Below are 26609 nucleotides of genomic sequence, written 5' to 3' on the forward strand. Positions count from 1 at the left end.
CAGGGTCTCCCTGGCAGCCAACTGCTGTGGCTCAAGCACAGGAGGAGAGGCCTGGGTGGCATCAGTCCCACCCCCTGCGGTGGACTTGCTCTTCCTAATGACTGGCTCTGGGGGCCACATCCATGGCGGCATCACCATCTGCGGCGCATATGAGCAGACTCCCTGTTGAGCTGCAGCGGGCTCCGAGATTGGTTCCATCCGAGGCTGGAACCAGCTCCGTTCTGCTTCACTTCACAGCAAATTTTACACCCTGAGGGAGTGGTTAGGAAGCGCTGCTCACCAGTCACAGTGGGAAGTGGTACTTCGTCCAAGAGCCTGAGTACCAGGATCAGAGAAGGCCCGGCAGGCAAGTCCAGCTGGGCTGGGGTTGAAACAGCCCGCACGGCAGGGCTGAGAAGTGGTGGGAGTGCTGGCAGCCGGACTAGCCCTGCTTGCCTTTTGATTCCGAGCAACTTCTTCTTCTTCTTTTTTTTTTTTGGCTGCGCCAGCCCACAGGATCTTAGTTCTCTGACCAGGGATCGAACCCGGGCCCACGGCAGTGAAAGCGCCGAGTCCTAACCACTGGACCGCCAGGGAATTCCCCCAAGCAACTTCCGAAGACCCCAGTGTCCATTCCGCATATGGGTATTTGGACACGACCCAAATGTCTTCTCCATCTAGCCTGAAGGCGGGAGACAATCCACCACGATGCTGAGGCTCTGTCACCTTTTCAACACTGACTGCCCACGCTGCTCCTGAGCCCCTGTGCCTCCTCAGTTTAGCCTCATGTTCCTAACACCTGCCTAAGGCAGTGCAATTTCTGGGGTCCAGAAGCTCCCAGGCTGCTCGAGAGGCTTCGTGCTCATCCTCACTTGCTTTTCAATTCACCTTCTCGCTCCCACCCAGCTGACTCTCTGGTGGCTTCCTATGGGGCTAGATGCTTCCTCCACCCTGCAATGGTGGAGGAAGGTACAGGGTCCCCAACCCGCTTCACTCATATTTCTCCTCTGCCTCCACCCACCTTCACCCCTGCACCAGGCCACACCTCAGAGGCACCCTGTTGATGCCAGCCCGTCAGAGTACAAAGGCAGACATTCAAGACATTGGGCTTGGGGCTTGGTGGTGCAGTGGTTAAGAATCCGCCTGCCAATGCAGGGGACATGGGTTCAAGCCCTGGTCCGGGAAGATTCCCACATGCCGCGTAGCAACTAAGGCCGTGTGCCACAACTACTGAGCCTGCGCTCTAGAGCCCGCAAACCACAACTACTGAGCCCACGTGCCACAACTACTGAAGCCTGCATGCGTAGAGCCTGTGCTCCGCAACAAGAGAAGCCACGACAAAGAGCAGCCCGCGTACTGCAACGAAGACCCAACACAGCCACAAATAAATAAATAAATAAATAAATAAAATTTATGCATATATATAAAAAAAGGCATTTGGTTTTTCCCTGCCCCTGGGCCCCAGACTCCTTCCTTCATCCCAGACCTGGAGGAGACGCCTCAAGCCCTCGTGGTAGCCGCAGCGTCCCTGCAGTCACTCCTGCACCAGGAAGTTGATGAGGGCGGTTCGGGGGGAGAGGAAGGCCTTCTTGATGCTTCGCCCCTGTAAGAGCCTGACACCCAGTTCACTTTGGAGAACCAGTTCGTGGACTTTGTCCTGGTCTTGGGCAACTTGCTGGGGCACAGGGATTTTGCCGCAGGCTTTGTTGTTGATCTGAGAAGGTGAAAAGCCGAGACAAACAATGAGGAAAGTCCTGAGAGTGGCAGGCAGCCAGACATCAATGCCCACTGCCCCTAAAGGGTACTGCTGCTTCTGTGTGGGGAGGGAGTACGGGAAAAGAGAAAGAAAAGGCAGCACCCAGCTTCCAGGAAGAACAAAGTGCACTTAGATGGGCAGGATTAACGCCTGAACACTTCGGATAAGGAGAGGGAGAGGGCGCCACCTTGTATTTCCGGAGTGCTGCCCCATCACAGCTGTGGTGGAAACTATGTCAAAAATCCTCAGCATGAGATGGCTTAGGCTGTATCCGGGGGTAGAGGGATTATTGTGTTACTGAAGCTCAAATCAAGTTCAGATCTGGCTACAGGGGTGTCACCGAGGATTTACCTAGATCTCATGTGGACTAATTTCTGGGACGTGTAGGCAACCTCCCTCCCTGATGACTGGTTCCAGAAGGGGGCGCTCAAGTTTGACCACCTGGAAGCTGGACCCACATCACACACAACTCTTGCCTAAAATGGGCCAGTACGGTTCTAGCCGTAGTGGTATTCACTGAATATTAGTTTCATAAGGATAAACTTCACATCAAATATGAACTGATACTGCCACCGAGGAAAGCGACACATGACCCAAATAGCTTCTGAGCAGCCGTGCTTCAAATCCTCCACCCCATCGCTCCTGTAAGAATGCGTTCATTTTTTTCACGAATGCTCCTGTTTTTGACTTGGAAAATAAAGTCACTGTGTTATGAAAAATTACCAGGAATAATTTCTGAAGTTTCAACCCAAGCACATTATCCAGGATCCCTTAATCACCCACTTCATCTTTTCAGATTTCTGTAGAATTTAGTGGCATTTTTATGGGCTGCATTAGCCTAGATCACTGGGTGGGAGACAAGTAAGACATCACCTCAAACAGTGGCTGCTTGACTTTAGAAAGGTCTCCCAGTCCCCATTTGGTGGCCTTGCAAGCTTCCACCCCTCCAGCTTTGCCACCTCCACTTCATCGCTCAGCCTTGGTCCGGGCCTCTGCATTGTTCTGTTGGACTTTTCCAACAGCTGCCTGGAGGGCCCCTGGCCACAAGCGCTGTCACCCGCCCCATCCACCACTACTCACTGACAGGAGCCCTGCAATGGCTAATGACAATAAAAGCTCACGTTGTCTGAGCTCTCACTCTGTGCCAGGCACTGTGCTCCACCATCCACCTGAGTGAACCTGTTTATTCACCACCTGTGAGGTAGGTCACAGCCGTTCCACCCCCGATTCACAGAGGGCAAAGCTAAGGGATAGGAGGTGAAGCCACTTACCCAAGGCCCCTTTCCAGCAAGTGGTGGAGACGGGATGACCCCATGGACCCTCTCTCTTCCCTGCCAGCCCCCAACCTCTCGGGATGGAGTCTGGCCTTCTCTCCAGTGCTGCCCTGCCTCTGCCTCTGCCTCTGTTCCACCTCCTCCATGGCTCACGGTCCAGTGAGGACTTCCCCCGCCTTTGCTCCTTTCTCCACTAGGGAAATGCTGCTCCTCTTTCAAAGCCAAGGTCCACATCCCTTTCCTCGGATGCCTTCTCCAATCCCCCAGCTGCCAGAGGCAGCAATGCTGATGCTAGCAGCAGTTACCATTTACCGAGTGAGTTATTAAGCCCTGTTCTGCCACTGTTTCCTCACTTGCAAGATGCGGTTAGGCATGTATCTGCCTCCTCTGTGAAATGGGGAAAACGGCGGGGTCTGCTTCACAGGGCTGTTGTGCGGGGTTAATGAGTTAGTATCTGGTAAGTTCTAAGGGCAGTCCCTGCCTCTTAGTCGGTACTCACTGTGTGTTAGTGGCTTTTGTCATTAGAGTGTCCAGAAGCAGGCTAAGTACCTCCTGGCATTATCCCATCTAATTCTTTCAACAACCAGGTAAGCCAGGCCCTGTGTTTTCTAACTGAGGAAACTGAGGCTTAGAGAAATTAAGTATTTTGCAAAACTGAGATGGTCCAACTCCCAAGCTCTTACATCTTAACCTGGAGGCTACACAAACTCTCGGTGTGCATGACAACGCGTGTACCTTCCCAGACTGTCCCTCCTGGGTGCTGGGCTCCGTGAAGACGATGTAGTGTCTCTGGGCTCAGAGCACACGGCCACGGCTGAACTGAATTACACTGAGTTACACTGTTCTGTGTTGCAACTTCTATTTCTGGCCATGGCACCAAGTGAGATCATGTGGAGACAGAACACCAACAGACCTTGACAGAAGTCCTGCCACATGGCACAGTGCCCCAACCCAGAGGTTCTTGAGTTGGGTGTACTTGCAGGGAGTCCTCCACACATTTTAAATCTTGGATTTTTATTTCAATGAAAATCTGAAATTATTTTACCAATTATCAAAACTAAATTTCTTTTCTTCAGTGGTAATTTAAAATGGAAAGACATTTTCACAGATTAAAACTTCAGTGTCTCAGGTTGGCATTTCTCAGTTGCACTGAGGACGAGTTCTTAGGGGTACACAGATAGTTATTTCTTAGAAACATTATTCAAGTTAAAGAAATCGCCTCTCTGTGCCACAGGCTGGTTTCGGTTTTGAGGATTTTTGGAAGAAGCCTAGCAGGGCAGCGCCCCTCCTCCCCTTCATGGGGGTGGGGGCGAATTGTAGGCAGCGAGGAACTAAGTGTCAGGGAGGTGGTATGGAGACAGAGCATCTGTGACGGAGCCAGTCTCCTGGGGGAAACTGTCTTTCTCAACATGGACCTGCCCGCAGGGCCCAGGGTTTGCAGACGCAGCAGGTGGGGCCTGGCAGGCCCGGCTCCCGTTCAGCCCCTGGGTGATTACTTTGTGGTACTTTCCACAGTTTGCAATTATTTTGTTTATTTTTCTCTTTCCTTCTTCTTTTCCCCTATCTTTCCCACCAGGCTTTAAGCTCCGTGAGGGCAGGGACCCTGTTTTTTGCATTTCGGTTTGTGTCCCCAGAGCCTAGCACTGTGCCTGATGTATTGATAGCATAGGTAACTTGATAATGATTGAGGAATAAACAAATAAATGTGGGCAAGGTGACGAGCTTCTCTGAGCCTGTGTCCTCAGCTGAAAAAAATGGGAACAGCTATGCCTATCTTTTAGGGTGGTGAGAGTTAAATTAAACTTGGGATGTAAGTTAGCTGGCCCACGTGTGGTTCAGACTAAAAGGTCCACCCCTTGTTCTCTTTCCCTCTTCAGCCACATCAGCATATTTAAGAGATATTCCTCATAATGGGTCTCAGATTAAACAAATTAAATACATAAAAATTACATAAGGATAAACTATAGGAGAGTTATTTGCTCTATAAGCTATAATCAACTACTTTTATGTATTTAAAATGACGCAATTTACCAAAAAATAAATTTCATGTAGCCTTTCTGAAATATATTTTGCAGAGCGAGGTGTTCCTTGCCCACCTCCTCACCATCACCCTACCCCCTCCAAGAGCCCAGAGCAGCTGAATGAAATTTAGAGAGATTGAAACACAGTTGGAAAGGAAGACAATTAGAACCTATAATGCAGGACAGGTTGATACTTTCCACTTTCTGGCCACAAGTTTTATGCTCACAAGCTTTTGGTATGTGGTAACTTCAAAACTGAAGGTGCTGGCAAAGGAAGACAGGCTGGAGGGTTGGGCGGAGAGCTGGGTGGGCTAAAAAGGCCTGGCGAGAAACTTCCAAACCCATCCGTGTGTGTGTGGCTGGTTCGCCTTGGCCCTGGGGGCTGCGGGAGACACTCACCAGAACCGCCATCTGTACGACATCGGGCTGCTGGAGGAACTGCGGGTCCACAGCTGGCCAGGCTTGAAGCAGCACACTGGTGTCCCAGGCGTAGTGGGTACACAGCTTCCTCGGCACCAGCGCCAGGCCTGCAACGCCAAGGCACAGAGAGTCACTGAGCACATACGAGGCCCTTAGGAGCACGTAATAAAGCGTTTGCCCTGACACAGCCTGGCTTGGAGCCGTCTGAGGCCCCAGGAGGCCACACCATGGCTTTCCACAGCCTACCAGGTGCCCCCTACTTCCTTCAGCCTGGCTCATCATCCCAGTTTATAGGTAGCTTTTTCTTTTTTTTCTTTTCAAACGACACCCAGAGCCGTAAAGATGGACGGACACACTGTTCTCAAGTGCATTTGCAAAAGCAAGGCTGCTGATTTTACTCGGTCTCTCTGCAGTCCTGCTGGTGAAGGAATCCTTTGTGCTTCTGAGAGTGGATCCCAAAGTAATGAGCTACATTTGCTTCCTTTCTGGCCCATGAATACTTGTGGCCTGAGAGTACTTTTACTCATAATCACCAGAGCCAACATGCTGAGAACAGCGGGGCGCTCCTTCTGGACCTACTCAGAGGGCGCTCAACCTTTCCGCTAAACTTCTCGGGAGGGGCTCCCGCCATTACCAAATTGGAAAGAGCTGTCCTTGGCTCAGGGTGGGTCAAACCCAAGGAAGCAGGGAGGAATGAAACCCTCTCCAGTCTCTCTTCCCAGAGTGCTTCACGCTGCAGCTCCCAAAGCAGAGGGGGCTCACCATCCAGAGCTGCTCAGGGCCAACTGTCAGTGCTTCAGGACTTCAACCAGGGGCTTCCTAGCAGGGAAAGTTTGATTTCCAAGCCTCTGTTGATCTCATGAGTACAAAAGATGCCCCCAAATGGGCAGGAAATACACAGAGCAGAAAACAGATCCCTGGGCAATTGTTGTGTGGTACATCCCCGCTGCCTCCTGGTCCTCCCAGAGGCAAGCCCTGGGCAAGCGGGCAAGTGCATGTGGCCAGTGTGCCCACTCTGGGGGTGGTGCTGTGGCAGATGCACAGCCCTCACGCTGTGAATGGCTTTTCCAGGGCTGGTGGAGGTGGGGTGGCCCTTGCACACCTCCCCCTTATTATTAGCCTTGAGACCAGCAAATGCATTTGAGGGACGGGCCCATAGCTCAGGGAATGGTCTGAGGCCAAGTCTGGGACAGAGGGAATGAATCCCACCAATGCCAGTCCCGAACACTGGGCTGTGAATGACAATGTTTTATTTTATTTTCTTTGATGACAAAAGTAATGCATGCTCCTTACAGAAAATTTGTAAAAAGTCTAAAAACAAAGAAGAAAATCATGTTCATATGGATAGCATCTTTTAAACTTTTTATTTTGAAAGATACTAATGTAATATATTTAATGAATACTTGTATGTACAAACCAACTCCACAAAACGAAACCAAACTACCACCAGGATCATGCTGTAGATATAGCTTTGGATTCTCTTTTTTCCTACATTTTAAACTAATAATCAATTTCATGGAAAAGGATGACACACAATAGTATATATAGTATGGCCACAGTTTTAGTAAATATTTAAATAAACAGATAAAAATTTAGAAGGAAATACATCAGAATAGCAGCAAGCATTATCCCTGGGAGGCAGAAGTATAGGTGATCTTTCTATTAAAAATAAATTTATTGATGATGATGAAAAACCACCACTGAAACAATACCAATGCTGGTGAGGAAGTAAAACAATGGAATTCTCATGTACTGCCTCCATCTAGGCCTTTAGTAGTATTAGGAAGAAGGCAGCTACAAGAGCATTCACTGAAGCATTGTTGACTTTTTTTAATAGTAAAAATAATTAAAACTTCAAACAGCCCATATGTCCATTAGTAGGGGACTAGATAAATAAATTGTGAGCTATTTATTCAACAGAACATTATACAGAGTGAAATGGAATAACTAGAACTATAAGAATAAACATAAATTTCCAAACAAAATTTTATAGGTTTTCTACAAGGAATACTTATTACTTTTGTAATTAGAAAAGATATTTAAGAACAGTTTTCCCATGCTATAACATCAGTTCAAGATTTTTCTTCTGGTTTCTTTTTAAGGTTTCATTTTCTGGCCCATTTATCCATAATTTATCTATCCATAATTTATTTTGCATATAATGTGAAAAAACATTCTTAAAAAATACTTGGTCAATTCTCCAAATCCAATCTGTTGAATAAACCTTCTCTTCCCTATTGGTTTGTGATTTTTCTTTTACAATATATTATATTAGGGATGGTTTCAGAACTATTCACTACAAAGATACTCAAAATGCCTGTCTGTGATGAGGTGAAGAACGGGCCAGAATATGAATCAACACACTGCTTCCTTCACTGAGAAATTCTTGCTACCAAAAACATGGTCAGTCTTACACGAATATGTGCTTAGTGACACAGGTGATGTACCTGCTAAGCTCCTTATCTTGTCCTAGAGACAGTTCCTAGACCAGCCTCAGGTCTACGGACCACTCTGAATAGCACTGGTCCATTTTGTTCTGTTGACCTCTGTCTTGGTTCTTGTGCAGGCATCACAGATTTGTTGTAGCTTCCCATGTTTTACTATCTGTCACTCCTATTGTAACCCTGTGCTGCTAGTCAACCTGGGGGAAGGGAAGGCCCATCGGGGTGTGAGAATCAAGTAGCATAAAAGATGTATTCCTGGGGCCCATCTGGCCCCTGTGTCCTGGGGTTCCCATGCTTCTAATGAACCTACTCCATTTCTAACAGATGTGCCTTTTGGCAGAAGCAGAAAGGAGCTTCCTGCTTGTTCCTCAGAAGGGATCCTATTAAGACTCATATCGCAAGACAGAGGTCACAGAAGGAAGATAATTACTTCTTTATTTTAGCTGGCTGGGCCAGCATGCCTTGTCCTGTGACCCAGCTGCAGTGGGAAGCATTCCAAAATCTCCGCATGGCAGTTGTACAGGATGCCTGGGAGATGAAAGGACATTGGACACAAACGTTCTGGGCAGAAGCTGTTACAAATTCCACTTTAAAAAAAATGAGGAAGTCCAGCCTTCCTGGAGCAATCAGGATGCTTATTTATAGCGGCCTGGGCCCCCGCCAGCGATTCCATATAGATGGGAGTGGGGCCATCCTGCTCAGCAGGGAGGAACAGAAACTCACTACCCCAGGTTCTACGTAGTGCTTTTGCCTTCCTGCTCTTTTTAGGGTAGTAAAAATACCTAATATTTGCATGGCAAATACAATGGTTTCTTTACGTGACACAGGGCAGGTCAAGAGCTGGCCTTTGGGAAGCATGTGGAGAAAGTCTGAACACAGGCTGGGAAGTGGCAAGGCCCTTGCACACACAAGGCCACCACGCAGGGCCAGCTGTCGCTCTCAGCCCACCCCCTTCCTGCCCCTCCTCTGGAGAGCTGTTGTCGCTGACCTTCCCGTGAAATAACTGAAACAAGCCTCCTCTCCCGCTCTGAGAGCTGGCGAGGTCGCCACGCCACCATGGCACCGGAGTGAGCGCTGGGTGGTCATGGTGTCCGTGGATGGCAGGCCTCTCCTGACAGCCATCTTCAGGCCTGTCTCCACCCCACCCCCATCCTCATATACACACAGGGGAGGACCTGGGGACTCTGTGGTGTCTCATCCCCATCATGCCTTGTCCAGCCCTGGCACTTCCAAGGAAATGGACAGGAAGTGGTGCTACTTCATATTAGCCTTTACCCACAGAAAGGGTTCTGTTGACATTAGTTTGAAATAACAACACTGACACAGCATACACATTCATGTATAAAACCATCCGAACATCAGCAGATGTCTTACTGTCCCTTACAAGTATCTTAGCGTCCCTTACAAGAAGTGTTCCCACACTTCTAGATTATTTGTAGATTTGCAGTTGTTGTTGCCGTTGTTGTTGTTTTTTGGCTGCACTGCGTGCCTTGTGCGATCTTAGTTCCCCAACCAGGGATTGAACCTGCACCCTTGGCAGTGAAAGCGTGGAATCCTAACCGCTGGACCGCCAGGGGATTCCCAAGATTTACAGTTTTGTTGACATTAATGAATACAGCATATATGTACAGCAAAACAATATCGCTACAATATTTTACCACCATTTGTACAAAGAAAAATGGGTTTATGGTAGTAGACTATACTTCAAGATTAGAGTTACTTCAGAAACTTAAGAGAGGCAAAGGGTCACCTTGCTGTGATCCTCACAATTAAAGTACTGATGGAAGACTTGGAGATGACAAGAGGTAGAAGCTGGAGGCAAAAACCAAGATAGATAAATCACTGTTGAAACTGTAAAAATGGCCAGAGAAACAGAAATGGAGATCTTATCACCACATTTTAAATAACTTGTATTTTGGACAAGAGGCTCATCTCAAAGCAGCACAAAAAAACAGAAAAAGAGGAGAAATCACTCAAATGCCCATCAGTGGATGACTGTTTAATAACCTATGGAATATTCACTGGGTAGGACACCATATAGCTGTTAAAAAAGAACAGGGTCAGCCTGTAAGTGTTGATATAGAATGACTCTGTACACTCCATATGGTAAGAGAGAAACATTTCACATACATGCATGGAGTTCTGTCAAATCAACTATCCAACTGGCAGTGCAGGTACCTGGGGAGAACAACTGAGCATAGGGGTGAGGATGGGAGGGAACTTAGGACAAACCCTTTGTAAGAACTGAAGGTTTCACAATATGCGTATAGATGTACTTTTCAATGAAAAATCTAGGTTTTGCTTTTGCTTTAAGAAGCCCAGAGAGGTACACTGGAGGGTGGAGCTATTTTCTGCAGCTGGCTCTACGGGCTTTTCTTCGGAAGCTAGGCCTGTATAGCTGCGCGGTCACCCTCGAGGAGCAGCGCTCCTTGGGCACTTAGGGCAGACGCATCCCGTCACCACGAGCTCCTTCACGCTGCTCTGCAGAGCGATGCAGGAGACACGGGCGCCTCACACACTAGTGGGATGAATGGCTGCATCTGGTCAGTTGTGTGTGTGTGTGTGTGTGTGTGTGTGTGTGTGTGTCTATTAAAACCTTCCACAACAAGAAATAAATTGCTTCTTCCCTTTCTTCCTCTCTCATCGTCTATGACATTCCAGAACCAGAATCTCAACACTCAGGACTTGTGGGTTTAGAAAGGTAATTTAAAACAAACAAACAAAAGAAATTGAAATAATTATAGATTCATAGGAGGTTGCAAAGAAATGTACAGGAGGTCCTGTGACCCCTCCCCCAGCCTCCCCCACTGGTAACATCTGGCATAACTACAGCACAATATCAAAACCAGGAAATGGACATTGGTACAATCCACAGAGCTCATTCAGACTTCACCAGTTTTATAAGCACTAATGTGTGTGCGTGTGGCTTCATATAACCACCACTGCACTCAAGAGACAGAACTGTTCCATCACCACAAGGCTCCCTCTCCCCTTTTATGGCCACCACCCCTTCTGCCCAGTCCCTAACCCTTGGCAACCACTAATTGTTCTTCATCTCTATAATTTTGTTTTTTCAAGAATGTTATAAATGGGATCATAGAGTATATAGCCTTTTGAGATTGGCTTTTTTTCACTCACCATAATCCCCTTGAGATCCATCCAAGCTGCTGCCTGTTAGAAAGGTCATTTTTTTTTATAGTCAGGCTATAGTTTATTACAGCAAAGGAATAAAACGCAGGATCAATAAAGGAAAAAGGTACATCAGGCAGAAGCTGGAGGATACCAGGTATAAGCTTCCAAGAGTCCTCTCCCAGTGGAGTCACACAGGACATACTAAATCCCCAGCAGTGAACTGCAGAAACACATGCAAAATGTTTTCTTCCAGGGAAGTTTGCTTGAGCCTAAGAGTCCAGGGTTTTTATTGGGGTAACTGCAGTGCTGACTGCAGTTACTGAAACTTCAGACCCCCCAGAAGGAAAGCAGGTGTTCACCATAAATCACATTTTTTACACAAACTATCCACACAACCTGGTATAATGTGGTTCAAGACCTCAAGCATGCACAGTGCCCTAATCAGTTAGTAGCACAGGGAACATTCTAAGACCTCAGTTCCTAGGAGCCAGCCAAAGGCTAGTCGTACAAGTAGGCCCTTCTGAGAATGTACAAGATTTGAGTAACTCAAGGCTGCTGGGTTAATTATTTACTTCACAGATAGGTATCAAATTATCGTGAATTTAATGTACTATATATACATATATGATAAAGCAGTACATTATAAAATACATACATTAAATTATAATTAAATGTAAATAAATATATCATAAATGTTATAGGACATATCATACATATGATAAGCAGTACATTAAATGCAAGGTATTACTATTATTACAAATGAGTAATGAGGGCTACAGCTGTCCTAGGGTGTGACTGAGCAGAGTAATAATGGACATTTGCAAGGCAACTCCTCAGAGCACTGAATGGGAGGCTGTGAAAAAAATCCCACTGAAGAGTTTTTCTCTCTGATAGAGATAATTTTGTCACTAGAACCATTTTGTCCCTCTCCAGTTTGACACTGTACATTCTTATCATTAGCTATGTATTTCTTGGGGGGGCATGCACAAGCTAAATTGTTCCACCACCCACGATGGAGTTTTGGCAAGGATGTGACCCTTCCAAGGAAGGTGCAGAATTGAACCTCTGGAAAAAGGCATAGACAGGTGCTTCCTAACAAACCCTGAGCAAGGCTCAGTAAAAGACTGTGATTAATAATATGATGACTAATACCAACAGTGAATTTGAGTCTGAACTGAATTGAGATGAATATATGTGAACCTAAATACTGTTGGAATATCATTTTGAGCTAAATACTAGACTAGATGCCCAGCCAAACCCTGATCTTTTTTTTTTCCAAAAAACATTTTCCCTCTAAGGATGAAGAAAAAGACTATGGAAATGAAACTTGGGCGCTGTGCATTAGAATGATTTCCTCGTGTAGAGGGGGAGCAGGAGGGTCATCCTGAGGAGGCACACTTACTCATACCTAAAACTGCCAAAAGCATTTACCAAGGCATAGCCTGTATTATCTGAACCCAGTTGGTGGTGGCAGCCAGTAGATTGGACGACAACTTGGGGGAGGGTGGATCTTACAGATGGACACCAAGCCTCCTGATGGAGCTTTGGCGAGGGAGTGCATGTTAGAGTATTTTAGCTGCTGTCAGGCTCCTCCCCTGCTTTACACCTGCGTAGCTGCTGTAGTTCCCCCCACCAACTGCCCAAGAGCGGGACCTGAGGCAGTTGCCCTTATTCTGTATATAAGATAAAACCAGCTCATTTGTATTGCTGATATATTCTTAGAAAGGTCATTTTTGATGATGATAAAATTATACCTTTAACCAGAGTACCATCAAGGAGCTCCCTGTTTGGTGATTTTCTGCTTTTTTACTATCCACCAACAAAGGAAACCTTGTGTCCTTTGTGTAGAAACAGTATCAGTAACTCCAAATATGCAAAATTTCCCTAACACCCTCATAGATAGGACAATATTCTATGATGGTAAACAAAAGATAAGTTTGTAAATTCAGATGTGGTCTATTGACCTTCTCAGATCCAAAGTTTCAGGAAGGAAAAAAAGATTTCCTCATCCTGTTGAAGTGTGCACACTGCCAAGACACTGGTTCTGTTTCTTGGGTCTCCACTGATTCTTTAAGTGATCGGTAGAGAAGTACTTTGGGCTTCTCTAAAGGTTTCCTTTTATCCAGAGCCATGGTGGCCATTTTGCCCATGGACCCCAAATTGTCCCCAGAAGACAGATCTCAATTCTGCTGCCCTTGGGGGAGGATCTCTTTTATGAAAACCTGCTTCTCTGGAGAACTCTGAGAAATAGTAATTTCTGAACATCCTACCCTCACTGACCACATTTCCATTATAGTCATTGTGAGGTTATCTTTCAAAGATGCAGAAATGAAACCAGAAGTTATATGAAAGCTATGTTTTGCAGAATAAACCAAATGTGTGTAAAAACTGTCCCAAAGCCTTGAGACAAGAGTGACTGACAGTGTGGGATGACAATAATGACCCTCACAACATAGCACTTCTGTTTGCAAAGGACTTTCAACACCTTGTGACACTGGCCCTTATCCGCTGCTGGGAGAGGCAGGAAGGGGTCGTGGCCCCATTCTCTCCAGAAGGCACCTGACAAAGAGCTGTGAGTTAATGACCAGGGTGATATGCCTGGTGTGTAGGACTCCTCACTTGACTGTGCTACAGCCCCCGATGCTCATTCAGAGGAGCCACACACATACACATGTGCAGAGCCAGGAGACAAAGGTTTCCCATTGTTTCTTTGAATTAAAAAAAAAAAAAATTAGTTGCCATGAATTTGTAAAGCTTGAGGGAAGATCTTCTCAAGTGAATGAACACAGACTGCAATGCCCGCTTCTCAGAATGGCCTCCCCAGCTTTCCCACCAATGCCTAGAACAGAGCCAGGCACAAAATACATTCTCAATGAATGTTTACTGAATGGCTGAATGAGACATGCTAGCAAAACTAAGACTCAGTCTAGACCCACTCCTTATTATAACACAGCTCACAAAAGCCCACTGGTATTGTGTGTGGAAAAAAACATGGAGCAAAGTTTGAAATGGGCCAGTTTCTACCATACTGCTTTAGTGTATGTCCTGCTGGAGATCTTGTCACACAATTGAAGGACAGACTAATGGGGTAACACCACAGTGTACACCTGTCTGGTAAGACATGCCGGGCAGGGACAGGACCCTGGAGACAGCAGACCCTCTCTGCAACCCCCCCCAAATCCTGGCCCTAAAACACAGAGACTGGAGGGGCATGCAAGAAGGGAGTTTCTGAAAACCCCATTTACATCAGTCCCTCCTGGGAGAAATGAAATGAAGGAGGCAGACAGATAATGTGGGACAAAAAAGGATGATAAAAGGGAGAGATCTGTATATTCTAGGGTCAGAGTAAACACGTTTATTATAAATTAGATAAGTTTTGTTTTAAAAGAAGGGAAGACTAGGAAAGAATTAACAGTGTGCCATTTAAAAGACTTAATGTGATCACCAATGCTAAATGAAAGAGGCATGTTTCCTGCCTAAGGCGATAATGAAAGGCTACATAATCTAATATAATATGGCAGTAGCCTGGCAGGGCCTAATACCACCCTCCCTTTAGGGCATTCTGTCTATTCAGCAAAGAATGGGTGAACTTCTTGTCCTGTATAGTCTGTTCTAAAGCACAGAAGCAACTCAATTCACTTGGTGAAGTCAGCAAAACCCTTATTCCCAAACCTGACAATGCATACTGAGAAAAAACTGGTGTCTCTTAGGCGTATAATTGCGAAATTCTAAATAAAACACTAGCAAATAGAATTTAACAGTATGTTAAAGGTTTACTACCCCATGGTTAAGGTAATTTTATCCCGCAATAGGCTATTAGGCAATCAATTAATTGGACGTAAGTCATAACAACAGGGCAAAGGGGAATATTAAAAGCAAAGGATACAACACCTCAACAATTGAAGAATGGATGTTAAGTAAAATCTACCTCCCAATTCCTAAGATGAGTTCTGGTAAACAAGGTTAGAAGGCCGCTTCCTTAACATGACAGGGAATATCTACTCTAAACCAACAGCCAACACCATACCTAACAGGGAAGTGTTCCATTTAAATCTGGAAATGAAACAAGATTGGCTGTTGCCAGTATTCTTTAACATTACATACAGTTTTCTAAGCAGTATATTAAAGAAAGTAAACAGACACAAGGGCATTACTATCAGAAAGGAGAAAACTTAACCTTATTTGCTGATCATAGACTCCTAGAAAATCCAAGAGGATTCTACCCCTTAAATGAAGGAGGAGAGATTGGTAGGGAATCTGGTTAGAAAATAAGGAAGTAAAGTAATATTAAAAATTATATGCCAGACATTACCAGTCAAAAATTATTAAAGAAAAAAGATTCCAGTCACAATAACAAAAATGAAATGTGGCAAGATAAAATACTTGAGAATAATCTTAAGAAATGTGTGGGACCTACATGAAGAAAATTACAAAACTTGCCTAGGCATGAGAAAAGTCTTGAATGAATGGAGAGACAGATCATGTTTTGGGATGGAAGCCTAGATGTGGTAAAAATGTGAAACTTTTCCAACTTAATTCTAGGTTTAACCAAATCTCAATCAAAATCTCAAGGAGATTCTGGGAGAACTTAACAGAACTATGCCAGAGTTCTACTGAGAAGAATAAACAGGTGAGAAGAGCTAAAATAATTATGAAAAAGAAATGAATGCTATTTCTCAGAGGCCCCCAGATAAAAGCATGATGTAAACACAGCATCCGTAGGCTGCCTGTCTTCTGCAAGCTCCTTTGAAACATCCGCAGAAGTCACAGGAGACCTCTGAACACAAGGTCTGGAGAACGGGGCCCAGAATAACCATCAAGTCCTCCTGCACAGCACCTTCTCACTTCATTCCCATTTCCACAGAGAGGCCCCAAGTGCAGATGCCAAACGCTGGACCCCACGGCTGAGGACATCTGAGTCCTGAATAATGCTCAACAAGAGGCTGGAGCACATGCTGGTCAGTAGTAACTGGTCAAGCAAGGCCTCCCCACCTACCTGCCCAGAGCTCCGAGGTTATGTGAGGGGCCATGGGAGCAGCCATCACCATCAGGGCGCACAGAGCATCCTCAAACTCAGGGCTGTGGAGAACAACTCTCTGAGAAGCTTGCTGAGGAACAGAAAAGAACAGCAATGTAAGAACACTGAGGTGTACAAGATAAGCCTGGGTAAGAAAGGCCATGAGTGTACGTGAAATCCAGAGACACAAACAGGCAGGAAGAAACCCTCTTCAACATCATTTTTGCTCTGGGCAAAGAACTCTCCCCGTTTAATCATAGTATTAAAAATAGCTGGAGTAGCAACAGCAGATATATTACTATTTGTCTTTTTGGCCGTGCTGCGTGGCTTGCAAGATTTTAGTTTCCCGGACCAGGGGTCGAACCCGTGCCCCCTGCAATGGAAGCGCAGAGCCCTAACCACTGGACCGCCAGGGAATTCCTGAGCAGATATATTACTGTTGACTGAGCATTTAACCACGCCCGCGGTCTGATGCTAACTCATTTGGTTTCTACTACCCTTTGAGGGCAGTATTGTTACCCCATTTGACAGATAAAGCAGCTGAGGGTTAGAGAGGGAGAGTCATCTGTCCCTGGGTACACGGCTAACCAAGAGATGGAGACCAGATTAGAATCCAGGTTGGTCTTAATTCTTAACCACTCAGCTATGTTTCCTATGTGCACAGAACCAGTGGGAAATACAGAGACTTGCTCAAAGGTTCTGCAATGTGGAACCTCCAGGACAGGGGTCCTCTTGCGCCCCTCAGGGAGCTCAGGGTTCCCCATTCTTTGACAGTTCCTGCAAACACTCAGTGTCTTCCTGAGGTGTGGCTAATCAGTTAACTCAGTCACACCCATTCACTTTATGGGGCACCTACTATACACCAGACTTCAGAGATAAAACATCCAGAAAGGCATAGTCTCTGCCCTCAAGGAGCTGCAGGCCACCTCACCATGTGACTGGAAGCCACGCTCCCTCCTTGGTTACCAGCAAATGAGCACAGACGGGCCACTTACCAAGAGGGCATTGCTGAGTCCCATCAGTTGAGAAATCGCAGAATTCAGTGAGAAGTCCTCTGTGAAATGGGCAGTCACCTATTGGTAAAAAGTTGAATTATTCACTTTGTTCAAATTTCCTTTAAGCTTTCCATAAAAAAACTGAATTATCCAAAAAATGTGAAACTAAATGCATGCAATAAAAGATATTTATAAGTGTATTCACTATCTCAAATAGTCACTTTAATGTTTCGTCAGCACAAAGGTTTTTAAAATCAAAGTCAATGTTTTTTCCACCACTCAAGACTGTTACTCTTCCCCCATATCTGGGACAGTGTTGGTTCCCATAGTAGGTGCCTAAGAAAACATTGATCATTACCTGAAAAGGAGGCGGGACCCATTTGATGAGCAAACATCAAAATATTAAACAGGAGATGGGGTAAAGGATGTCACTTCTCCGTGGTTACATGACTTCAATTCACAGTGAAGATTATTGGTATATGGGATAAGGTTAGTTTTACATTTTCAAATACGGAGTCAACACAAGAACACAGATACGATTTGTCAGCTTTTTCCTGTTGGTGTGCTTTTCAATTTTGACCATGGGCAAAGATATAGAAAAATAACACATCCTTAAGATGTCAAGAGTTTCCAACTTGTTGAAATAACCCAATTCCATTATCTGACAGAAGAGAAGAATTTGCCAAATCCAAAGAGAAAATATGGGGTATGAAAACGATCATTCAGGCATCACTCAGATCACTGAATTCAATTCCGTGAGCTCTGTTTCTCTACACTATAGTAGAGAGGATGAAAATAAAGCTGAAGAAGTGTCACTAAATGAGACCATGCTGGACCCAGGGCCACTGTAGGTTATACAAACCAGAGGAAAAGCCCTGCTCCTTCAATGTAATCAGTTGCCAGAGTCCAGCGAAGTGACCTTGGCTAACTTTCAAAGTTTGAATCAGCACAACTTAAAAAAAAAATTCAGCCTAAGGAGAATTTGGGGTATCTGGTACCCATTAAAAAATGGCTTCAGATTTCCTAAGGGCCTTCTTTCAAAGATATATGACATTTTTTCACAAAGTTCTTAAAAAAGGTGAATGTCATGGTATTATAGCAGACTTCTAGATGAACAATTTAAAGGGATGCTATCAATGAAGAATCTTTTAAAATGATTTAGAGAATAATATACTATTCTCTAAGAAGATAAAGTGAACAATTATTTTACCTGTAAAATTTAACCCACAATAACTCATGTGAACATTGTGTAACAAAGTACCTGAGTGGGAAAGTACCCGCTATTCTGAGTATCAGGGAACTCTCTGCTCAGTTCCTCACTGGTTGTGTGACTTTCATAAGACATTTAACCTCTCTGTGTCTCAGCTCTGCCCACAGACAGGATGATGAGGAGGCTAAAGAAGAGAGTCTTTTCAAGCCCCTTTCAACTCTAAAATTCTGTTTCTGTTTTTATAACATATACAGTGTGTCATCAGTATGATATTAAATTTGGTTCTCTACTGGATGTGTTAAATATGGAAACATGGAAAGTGGGCAGCTTCTTGAGATCCGGGATGGATAAATGGGAGGCACCATTAGAGGGAGCCATTTCCTGAGAGCATCTCTGTTCATAACAACGTTTGCACTGTTGCTCCACCTCGGAGAAATACCCAAAGCAGTAAGACCAATTAATCAAGGCAAGTGGGCCACCATAATAAGAAAGGAGGAAGACCCAGAGTGCCCACCCCAAGGCAGGGCGAGCCACACAGATCACGAGGGCTCAGTTACAGAATCAACCAGTGTCCCCTGGAAGGTTTCTGACCTGAGAGATGATGGAGTTCTTGTACTCCCACAGCTTCCTGGCCTCGGCTTTCTCCTCGTTACTCAACAGCTGAGGCCTGGGAACCTTCCCAGAAACCCTGGCCTCGATAAATCGAGTTGCCAAGGACCAGAGACGTTGCTGCCATCTCAGTACCCCAGGGAGAGCGTCGGCTGAGTGTAATGTCAGTGAATGAGAGAGAGAAAGAGAGACATGTGAGAATGATTGGTTTGGTTACACCTAAGTGACAAAGCACCTGTGAATGAAGAGACACTTCATTGTGCCCGGTGGATCACTCCAAGGGCACGGAGGAGGGTCCTTCCTGGCTTCCAGTGTCTGGGAACTCAGACCAGGACTGACTCTATCATTTCTTAGAGCCCCAGATATTCAGAGTACAGGACGGCAGGGCTACACAAAGGGTTTCCACCAACTGTCACTGGCCCACAACAAGCTTAGAAGCTTGGGCCAGGATGTGCATCAGGGTACTGCCTCCTTGGTTAAGAAAGCTTGCTGTGACAAAAGGGTCCTCGGAACTAACAGTGTGCTTGGAGACAGGGTTGACTTACACTGGTGCAGGTGTCCCATCTCACGTGGACAGGTAACATGCAGAGGCGGCAGTGGTCCACAGACCGCACTCTCAGCTGCAGTGCTGCACAGCCTGAGGTGTTTTAACACAATCCCTGTCCTCGCCAGATCTGTACGTATCACATATTTCAGATGTGTTCATCAAATCAGCTGTTCATCTGATCTGGAGAAGTTGAACAGCTTCACCTGGTGGCGCTGGGTCACATGGCTAACCAAATTAGGGCCAGTTCAGGTCTTTTACACTTTAGCCACTGGACTAGACATTCCCAAGCCTGGCTGCACAGCAGGATCTTCTGGAAGGCTTGTGAGGAACAGATTCCTGCAGCTGGTCCCACAGGGAGGGCTGCGGAGCCAGAACCCAGGCCTGAGTGGCCCCAGGGATTCTAGTTCCAGGACTGGCATCTGTGGCCACTGCTCCAGACCACACTTCTCACTAGAAATGGTGTGTTGAGCTGAACGGTGATTCCAGGCACCTGATTTCTTTTTCCCATAACACTTGGATAAGACCACATGAAGGAAAACTGAATTACTGATTACTGTTGGACACCTTATTCTAGGATATCCAGATACCTGAGATTATTTTACCTCACACCATTTTAGGTCTAAACAACTTTGGAGGGACGAATCTCCCCTGCGGGGGCCTCTGAAGGCTACCATGGGTGACTGAAGAGGTCACAGGTAACATCAGGACCAGGCCCCATGTGGGGTTTTCTGGACTGGTGAGGGGCAATGACACAATTCTAGAAAAAACCTTTCAGGTTAGACCAAAAGGGGACTGGCCTCTGTGGACCACAGCGGGCCCAGGAGTACCACAAACGCCAGTCTGGCTCAAGGAAACGTTTCCAAAGTGGGATCCTCGTAGAACCTGCATGAGAACGCCACAGACTCATTGAAGGCAGGCTCTGGGGCCCTGCCCTGGGGGCTGGGTCAGCAGGGCTGTGGTGAGGACTGTGAGTCTGCAGTCACAGGGAGCTTCCCCAAAGGCTTGAGGCTCATTACATCTGAGAAAACTGGCCTAGGAATGGCACAGGATGTTGGGCAAATTGCTACTTGCTTCACAGAGCTGATTCCTAGAACCCTACTATTGACTCAGCAAAGACATTTCCTTCCCTGAATTCCTTCGGCACCGAGGCGGATCACGGAGGAGGCAGGCTGGGAAGAGGAAGGTGACTTACTCTTTACGTCCCACAAGATATCCTTCTCAGGAGGGGCGGCGAAAAGGATGTACAGCCGGATGGTGTCAATGCCATACTGCTCCACGACGTCCTCGGGGTCCACGCCATTGTGCTTGGATTTGCTCATCTTCTCCCAAGTCACCTCTAACTTCTCCCTCGTGTTTGCATGAACAGGAACAGAACCTAGACGCCAGAAAATTGCATCGGTAGGGGATGTGTGATGCCGAATTGGTTCTATAACAGTATATTCAATAAGAAAATACTGGGTGAGCAATTATAAGTGTCAATTTAAAGAATTCCACTAATTCATTTAACGACTCATTCTCTCCCTCTAGACGTCATAAAAATGTTTTTGTTTTCAAATAAATGAGGCCCACCTCCCATAACAAATCTTCCTTTTTCTCAATCACAAAACAAGACAAAGCAATTTCCCTTTTTTAAAAAAAAGTAAATTACTTATATACAAAAAGGAAAGTGAAAAAGGATAAGGAAGACTCGCACATTGCTCTCTTCTTTACGGATTCAGGGTCTCCTTTGGAAACTGGCAGATGACCAGTCAGGGTCTCGGAGCAGCAAAGCACCTGAGAGGTCACTTCACCTGGAGGCTAGGTCCCCCGTCCGTGCTGAAGGCACCAGAACATGATCTTGCACCATCGAGGCCCATGCATGGAGTTAGCCCGCTGGGCTCACAGTAAACGTGGTGTTCCGTTGTGGAGCCCTGTTCTTTGTCTCCTCCCCACCCACACACCATCGGTCCAGATGGTGCTGATGGAGGAGGCCTTCCACGGCCATGTTTGGATGAGGTGACCTTGCTGCCAAGCTCCAGTGTCTGGGACCAGGAAGGACATCTGAGAAGGCTAAGCCTCCTCCTCAGGAATTGGAACTAAGAGACAGAAACTCTGTCTCAATGCTGCTGGGCACTGGAACCAGAAGGTCCTAAGGAGATGGGGCAAGACGTGGCTCTGCGGCTGCCAAAGGTCACTTTGTAAACTGAAATTAGGGAGAGCAGAATCTGAGCCTGGCAGAGGAAGGAGAACACGGCAGAAGAACAGAGAGGAGCAGGAAGAGGAACTGGAGGCTCGAGAAAGAGAGAGGAGAGAGGAGTGGCCCGGCGGCTTCCTACATGTTGTACTTCCTGCAGCTGGGTTTGGGCGATGTCCCTACATCCCTGTGCGAAACCTGCCTTTGTGTGGATTTCTGTTCCTTCCAGCTAAATACTCCCTCTAACAGCAACCAAATTCACTCCCTATATACCTACAAGCCAACTCCATTATTTCATGAGAGGCACACCCACTAAGGAGACAGATGCCTGCCCTTGCTGATCCACGTACATATTCTCCCCCTGGGGGCAAGTCTGCGTGGGAAGGGAAAAGATGTTCACAACAATGCTTGACCCCGTGACATCAGAGCAAAGGGAGACTGAAGTCCTGGAAGATGTTTTATCCAAGCTGTGGTGAGGCAGGGAACCACTGCCCCCTCTACCCCACACCCCCCGTCCAGGCTGCAGCAAGCCTTTATAACACTGCTGTGAAAATTAGGAAAAAGGCATCTTTCTGGACAGAGAAGTTGAGAAGTTAGAAAAAGGTGCCCCCTCTTGGCAGATGTGGCCCTGAGGTGTATAGTTGGGTGAGTGGCTGGATCTCGGGCCCTGTTCACCCCCTCAGCCGGCTGCCTTTGTGCATTGCACAAACTGCACAGTCATACGTAGCAGCCCTGCCCATGACACAGAGAGCCCTTCACCAACAGCTAAAAGTTATGTGTCCCCTGGATTTAGCTCCTTACCCTCTGGCAAGTGTTGGAGAAACACTGCCAATTTCTGCTTCTCCAGCTTCTTTTTCTCCCAAGGACCATGGTGACCCTTCCAAACCCTGAGGAATTACTGCTTTAACTAGGTAATCCCATTGCCTGCTTCCACCTAAACCTTCTCTCTAGTGTTTGGCTTGGGAGGCTGCCTACCATTTAAGGGGTTGTTGGGTTTATCTAGTTTCATCCATTAAGCATGAGTTATTCTAAATTTAATGGCCAGAGTTTCTCACAGCCACCTCCCAATTTTCTAACATGTAATTTATTTGTATGCTGGGTGCACATGATACACCCTCATCATGCCACCTAGAGACCTTTGAGGATGAGTGAAAACACAGGGTGGAAGGAAAAGGCTCGGGAAAGCTGGGAGAAGGGGAAGTCCAGGGGGTCAGGGGGAGGAATTCCACCTGGGGGCCCAAGTAGAGTGGTCGCCCCTGACGTTCTGAAATGCCCCTCTAGACCACGGGGGGAGATGTGCCGAGAATGCCCCAGTCTTACAAGAATGTCTCTTGGGTCTGGGGGCTCTGTCCCTGAGATGGGCTGTCAAACACAGGCTAGGACAGGAGGTGATGCCAGAGTTGACTACATGTTATACACAAAAGAAAACACTTCCAGAAACTGAACTGACACTTGAGCTGGATGGGACGGGGCTGAGGGGCAGCCAGCCTCAGCCTCAGAGGGCGCCAGCCCAGAGCCAGCTGAGGCTTTGAGACCGTGAGGCTAAAGGGTTGCTCTCCTGGATTCCTGCCCAGCCAGGGCCTGGCAGCGTTCTCCTGTTTGGTTTTCTGTGAGCACCTGGATGGGACTAGATGGGCCATTCTTACCTGTGAGATCTACTTCCTCTCGCTGTAGATACTGTCCAGATGGTAGGCGGAATGTCTGCCCCTTGACAAGGCCTTGGGCCAGCAGTTTATGAAAAGGCTCTCTGAGGAAAGATAACAGAAAAAGAAAACTGGTGGGGCAGGGGTTCAAAGCATCCAGAAAACAGCAGTACCAGCCTTACCAGCTGATGAGTAGAGATAACTGCCCTGCGTGAAAACAGGCTGACCAATGCCACTTGTAAATCCAACTTGAACAAATGGCTCCTTACAAATAAGCGATAAGGAAATTAAGTCAAATCAGAAGAAATTAACTACTTTCCGATGTGGCAAAGTGGAAAGAACACCCGGCCTCGCATCTGGAAGGCCTGGATCTGAATCTCTGTTCTGCTTCTCAAAGACGTTTATGAGCCAAGGCAAGTCACTTACTCTGAGGATCAGTCTGCTCCTCTGTAAAATGGGGATTTTAAAAACCTGCCTCAAAGGGTTGTTGGGAGAATTAAATGAAATGACTGCATGAAAATACTTGTAAATTTTAAAGGTCTGTACAAATGTCAGTTATGCTGAGCCCGGAGTAATGAAGGGCTCAGGAGGACACAGACAGGTTTACGCTGGGGTTTTGCTCAAGAAGATTACTTATTCCTTAACTTTTATACAGTGCCTGCTTATATTCTTTTTAAAATTTTTAAATCATACAAATTATATATGAATATGCCCTTTCTGTTCAAATTCAAACACCCCTGCCCCCGCCTTCCCAAGCCTATTCCCCTCTAATGAGGCAGTTATTATCAGTCCATACAGATCTATTTCCTTTTTTTTTTTGGCTGCTCCGAGAGGCTTTCAGGATCTTAGTTCCGCAACCAGGAATTGAACCCGGGGCCCCAGCAGTGAAAGCACTGAGTCCTAACCACTGGACAGCCAGGGAATTCCCCAGATCTATTTCATTTTTAAACATCTATCTAGCATTTTACATATGGGTGGATTACAATTTATTTATAGTGCCTTTTTTTTTTTAATAGTGCCTATGTTTTAAAAAGCTGTTTTAGTCACACCCTTACTGGCTGAATAGTGAACTATAGATGTTTTCTTTTAAGAGGACAAGCAGGGGTTGACCCTCCAACTGAAATTACTTTGTTTCAGATTTGAAATTGTTACTCAGTTTTCAAGCATGCGAGCAAGAGCTATGCCAAACTCAAAGATTTGTGGAAACCTCTGCTGAGAGCACATGCCTGTATTTCACTCTTACAAAGCAGCAGGCAGGAACGTCTGAATGAGAGGACAGATTGATGTTCTCCACCAATATCACCCCCAGCATGACGAGCCTATTGATGTACAAACCCTCGGGTGCTTCAAGCTCACTTACATGGAATGGCTTTTATTTAGAGGCTCAAAAACCCAATAACCTCAAAGAGGCCAAGCAGACCACAAACCTAGCTCTAGTGATGGAGGTAGAGGGCGCTGTCTTTGTTAATTTAACAGGATCTCATTTCACACTCGAGGCTCATGTAGATGAACCCTGATACAGGGTAAGGCCTCTGGACAGGCCTCTGATTTGTACACTGTGCAGCCCCTGTCACAGCAGCTGTGTGGACAGAGGCAGTTTAAAGGAAACTTTCTAGTGGATTCAGAGGGACAGAGTGGAACAAAGAGGCTGACTGGGAAAAAGATGAAGGTCAGCTAGAAAAAAAGGACTCCTGGCCTTCGTATTTTAAAATCTTGTTATGAGCGTGTGTGCATGTGTGAGTTTGGTGGTATGTGTGTGTGTGTGGGTATTTTCCAACGTGGAAAAGACCCATATATTTAACATCAAATGGAAATGTAACACGTATTTTTGAAGCCTCAGTCAAATTATTCAGTGGCACAGGGCCCGTCCAGCATGGTACCGTGTTAATTTGGAAGAAATTTCACATGTGCATACGCATAAAAATAGTCACCCCATTGTTCCGGCTCTAAGATCTATCTTAATAATAAGCTCTTTTGAGTCATAAAACTGCCTTCCTTCCACCTCCAAGAAATTCTACCAGCAATGTCACCACTGGCAGAATGACATCCTTTTGTGCCACATCCCAGCAAGATTCCCAGAAAATGTAAGTGATGGGAAGATATGAAAAATGATTTAAAAATACAATGCACTTGGATCTCATGATGCATTTTAATACAGAAGCACCTTGAAGGGGGAGCAATGGTGTCTGGGGTCCCTGTTTCTCAGGAACACTGGCATAGACACTGTGGGAACCTTGTGTCCTCGGGCCACATGAGCCGTATCCAGGGTAGGTTGGGGTTTTGATGCCCAAGGACCCAGATCTGCATTTTCCTCAGGAAGCTCAGGGAACTGTACCCACAGACCAAGCATGCAGTTCTCTCTACCATCAGCCCCATCTACCTTCCTGGCCTCTCCTCTCACATCTAGATGCCCCTGCTCCTCACAGAGGTCACACGGACACTTGGCCATTCCCAGAATGTGCCGTGCTTCCTAGGATTCAGCAGGACTGCCCACCTCAGCCTGGGTTCCTGGGGAAACCTGGACCCAACCTTTACCACTGAGCTCAGGCATCCCCTTCTCTGGTGGCTGTCCCTGTACCCTGCACACAGTCCCCTTCACGCAGCTCCGAACCCTCCTTTGTGCCCTGCCACGTCCAGCACACCCTGCCGCCATGAAGAGCATGACCAGGTTGCACTGTGATTACAACATAAATACCCGTCCGCCCCCCGCCCTACCCACACCGTGGCAAGGAGCATTCTCTTGTCCTTCCCTCTATCCCAGTGCTTAGCACTGTACTCAACAGACAACAGGCTCTTTAAACATGTTCAAAACATGGATGGATGGATGAACAAATGCGAATGAACAGACGGATGGCGGGATGGAAGGAGGAAGACACAGGATGTTTGGGGCTGCCAGCTCCTGAAGCCATCTTTGCCTTCCATCCAATTTGAGGTGGCACCTGAATTTTAACCTCATTACAGAAACAATACAACACAGTTTTAAAACAGAAGGAGAAAATCGTATGGCTACGTTTCATTGGGCAGATGAAGAGACTGGTTACAAAGCAAACTGCACAAGTGTTCTACACAGAAGGGATGCCTCCCCAAGCCCCACTGGTGCCTTCACTTGCCATCAGTGGCTCGACGGGGCTGATTTCTCACACGCCCAGGATGCACGTTTTTGAGCACTAATCTTTCAAGAATCTTCCTCAAATAATTTTACATGCTGCTGCCTAACACAAAAGAGACAGATTGCAACCTTGTCCCTGCTGTGCTCAGTGGCAGGAGGATGAATTTGCTGTTTTTTTTTTTTTAAATACTACTCTTTATTTATTTATTTTGGGCTGTGTTTGGGTCTTCTTTGCTGCATGTGGGCTTTCTCTAGTTGTGGTGAGCAGGGGCTACTCTTT

General features: G+C 46.3%; 2 protein-coding genes across 8 annotated transcripts in view; one reads left to right on the plus strand and one right to left on the minus strand.

Annotated features, from left to right (window-relative positions):
- Window positions 1-26609, plus strand: part of LOC309608113 (uncharacterized protein) — a gene marked incomplete at its 5' end in the record, with an annotated part of 79062 nt that overhangs the window by 34012 nt on the left and 18441 nt on the right. The gene's annotated exons all lie outside the window — the stretch shown is intronic.
- LARS2 (leucyl-tRNA synthetase 2, mitochondrial) overlaps window positions 1-26609 on the minus strand; it is a 159425-nt gene that overhangs the window by 1682 nt on the left and 131134 nt on the right. For 5 of the 7 annotated variants that reach the window (XM_082347359.1, XM_082347358.1, XM_082347360.1 and 2 more), the window contains 7 exons: window positions 23224-23324; window positions 20597-20779; window positions 18840-19009; window positions 17039-17116; window positions 16023-16134; window positions 5430-5557; window positions 1369-1693 (listed from right to left, as the gene is read on the minus strand). In XM_082347359.1, the coding sequence (XP_082203485.1) occupies window positions 1514-1693; window positions 5430-5557; window positions 16023-16134; window positions 17039-17116; window positions 18840-19009; window positions 20597-20779; window positions 23224-23324 (952 nt within the window). In that variant the 3' untranslated portion in view covers window positions 1369-1513. Of the gene's footprint in view, window positions 1-1368; window positions 1694-5429; window positions 5558-16022; window positions 16135-17038; window positions 17117-18839; window positions 19010-20596; window positions 20780-23223; window positions 23325-26609 lie in introns of those variants that run through there. The other 2 variants (XM_082347356.1, XM_082347361.1) reach the window with 2 other exon arrangements.

Source organism: Balaenoptera borealis (assembly GCF_965194805.1).
Source record: "Balaenoptera borealis genome assembly, chromosome: 12".
NCBI lineage: Eukaryota > Metazoa > Chordata > Mammalia > Artiodactyla > Balaenopteridae > Balaenoptera > Balaenoptera borealis.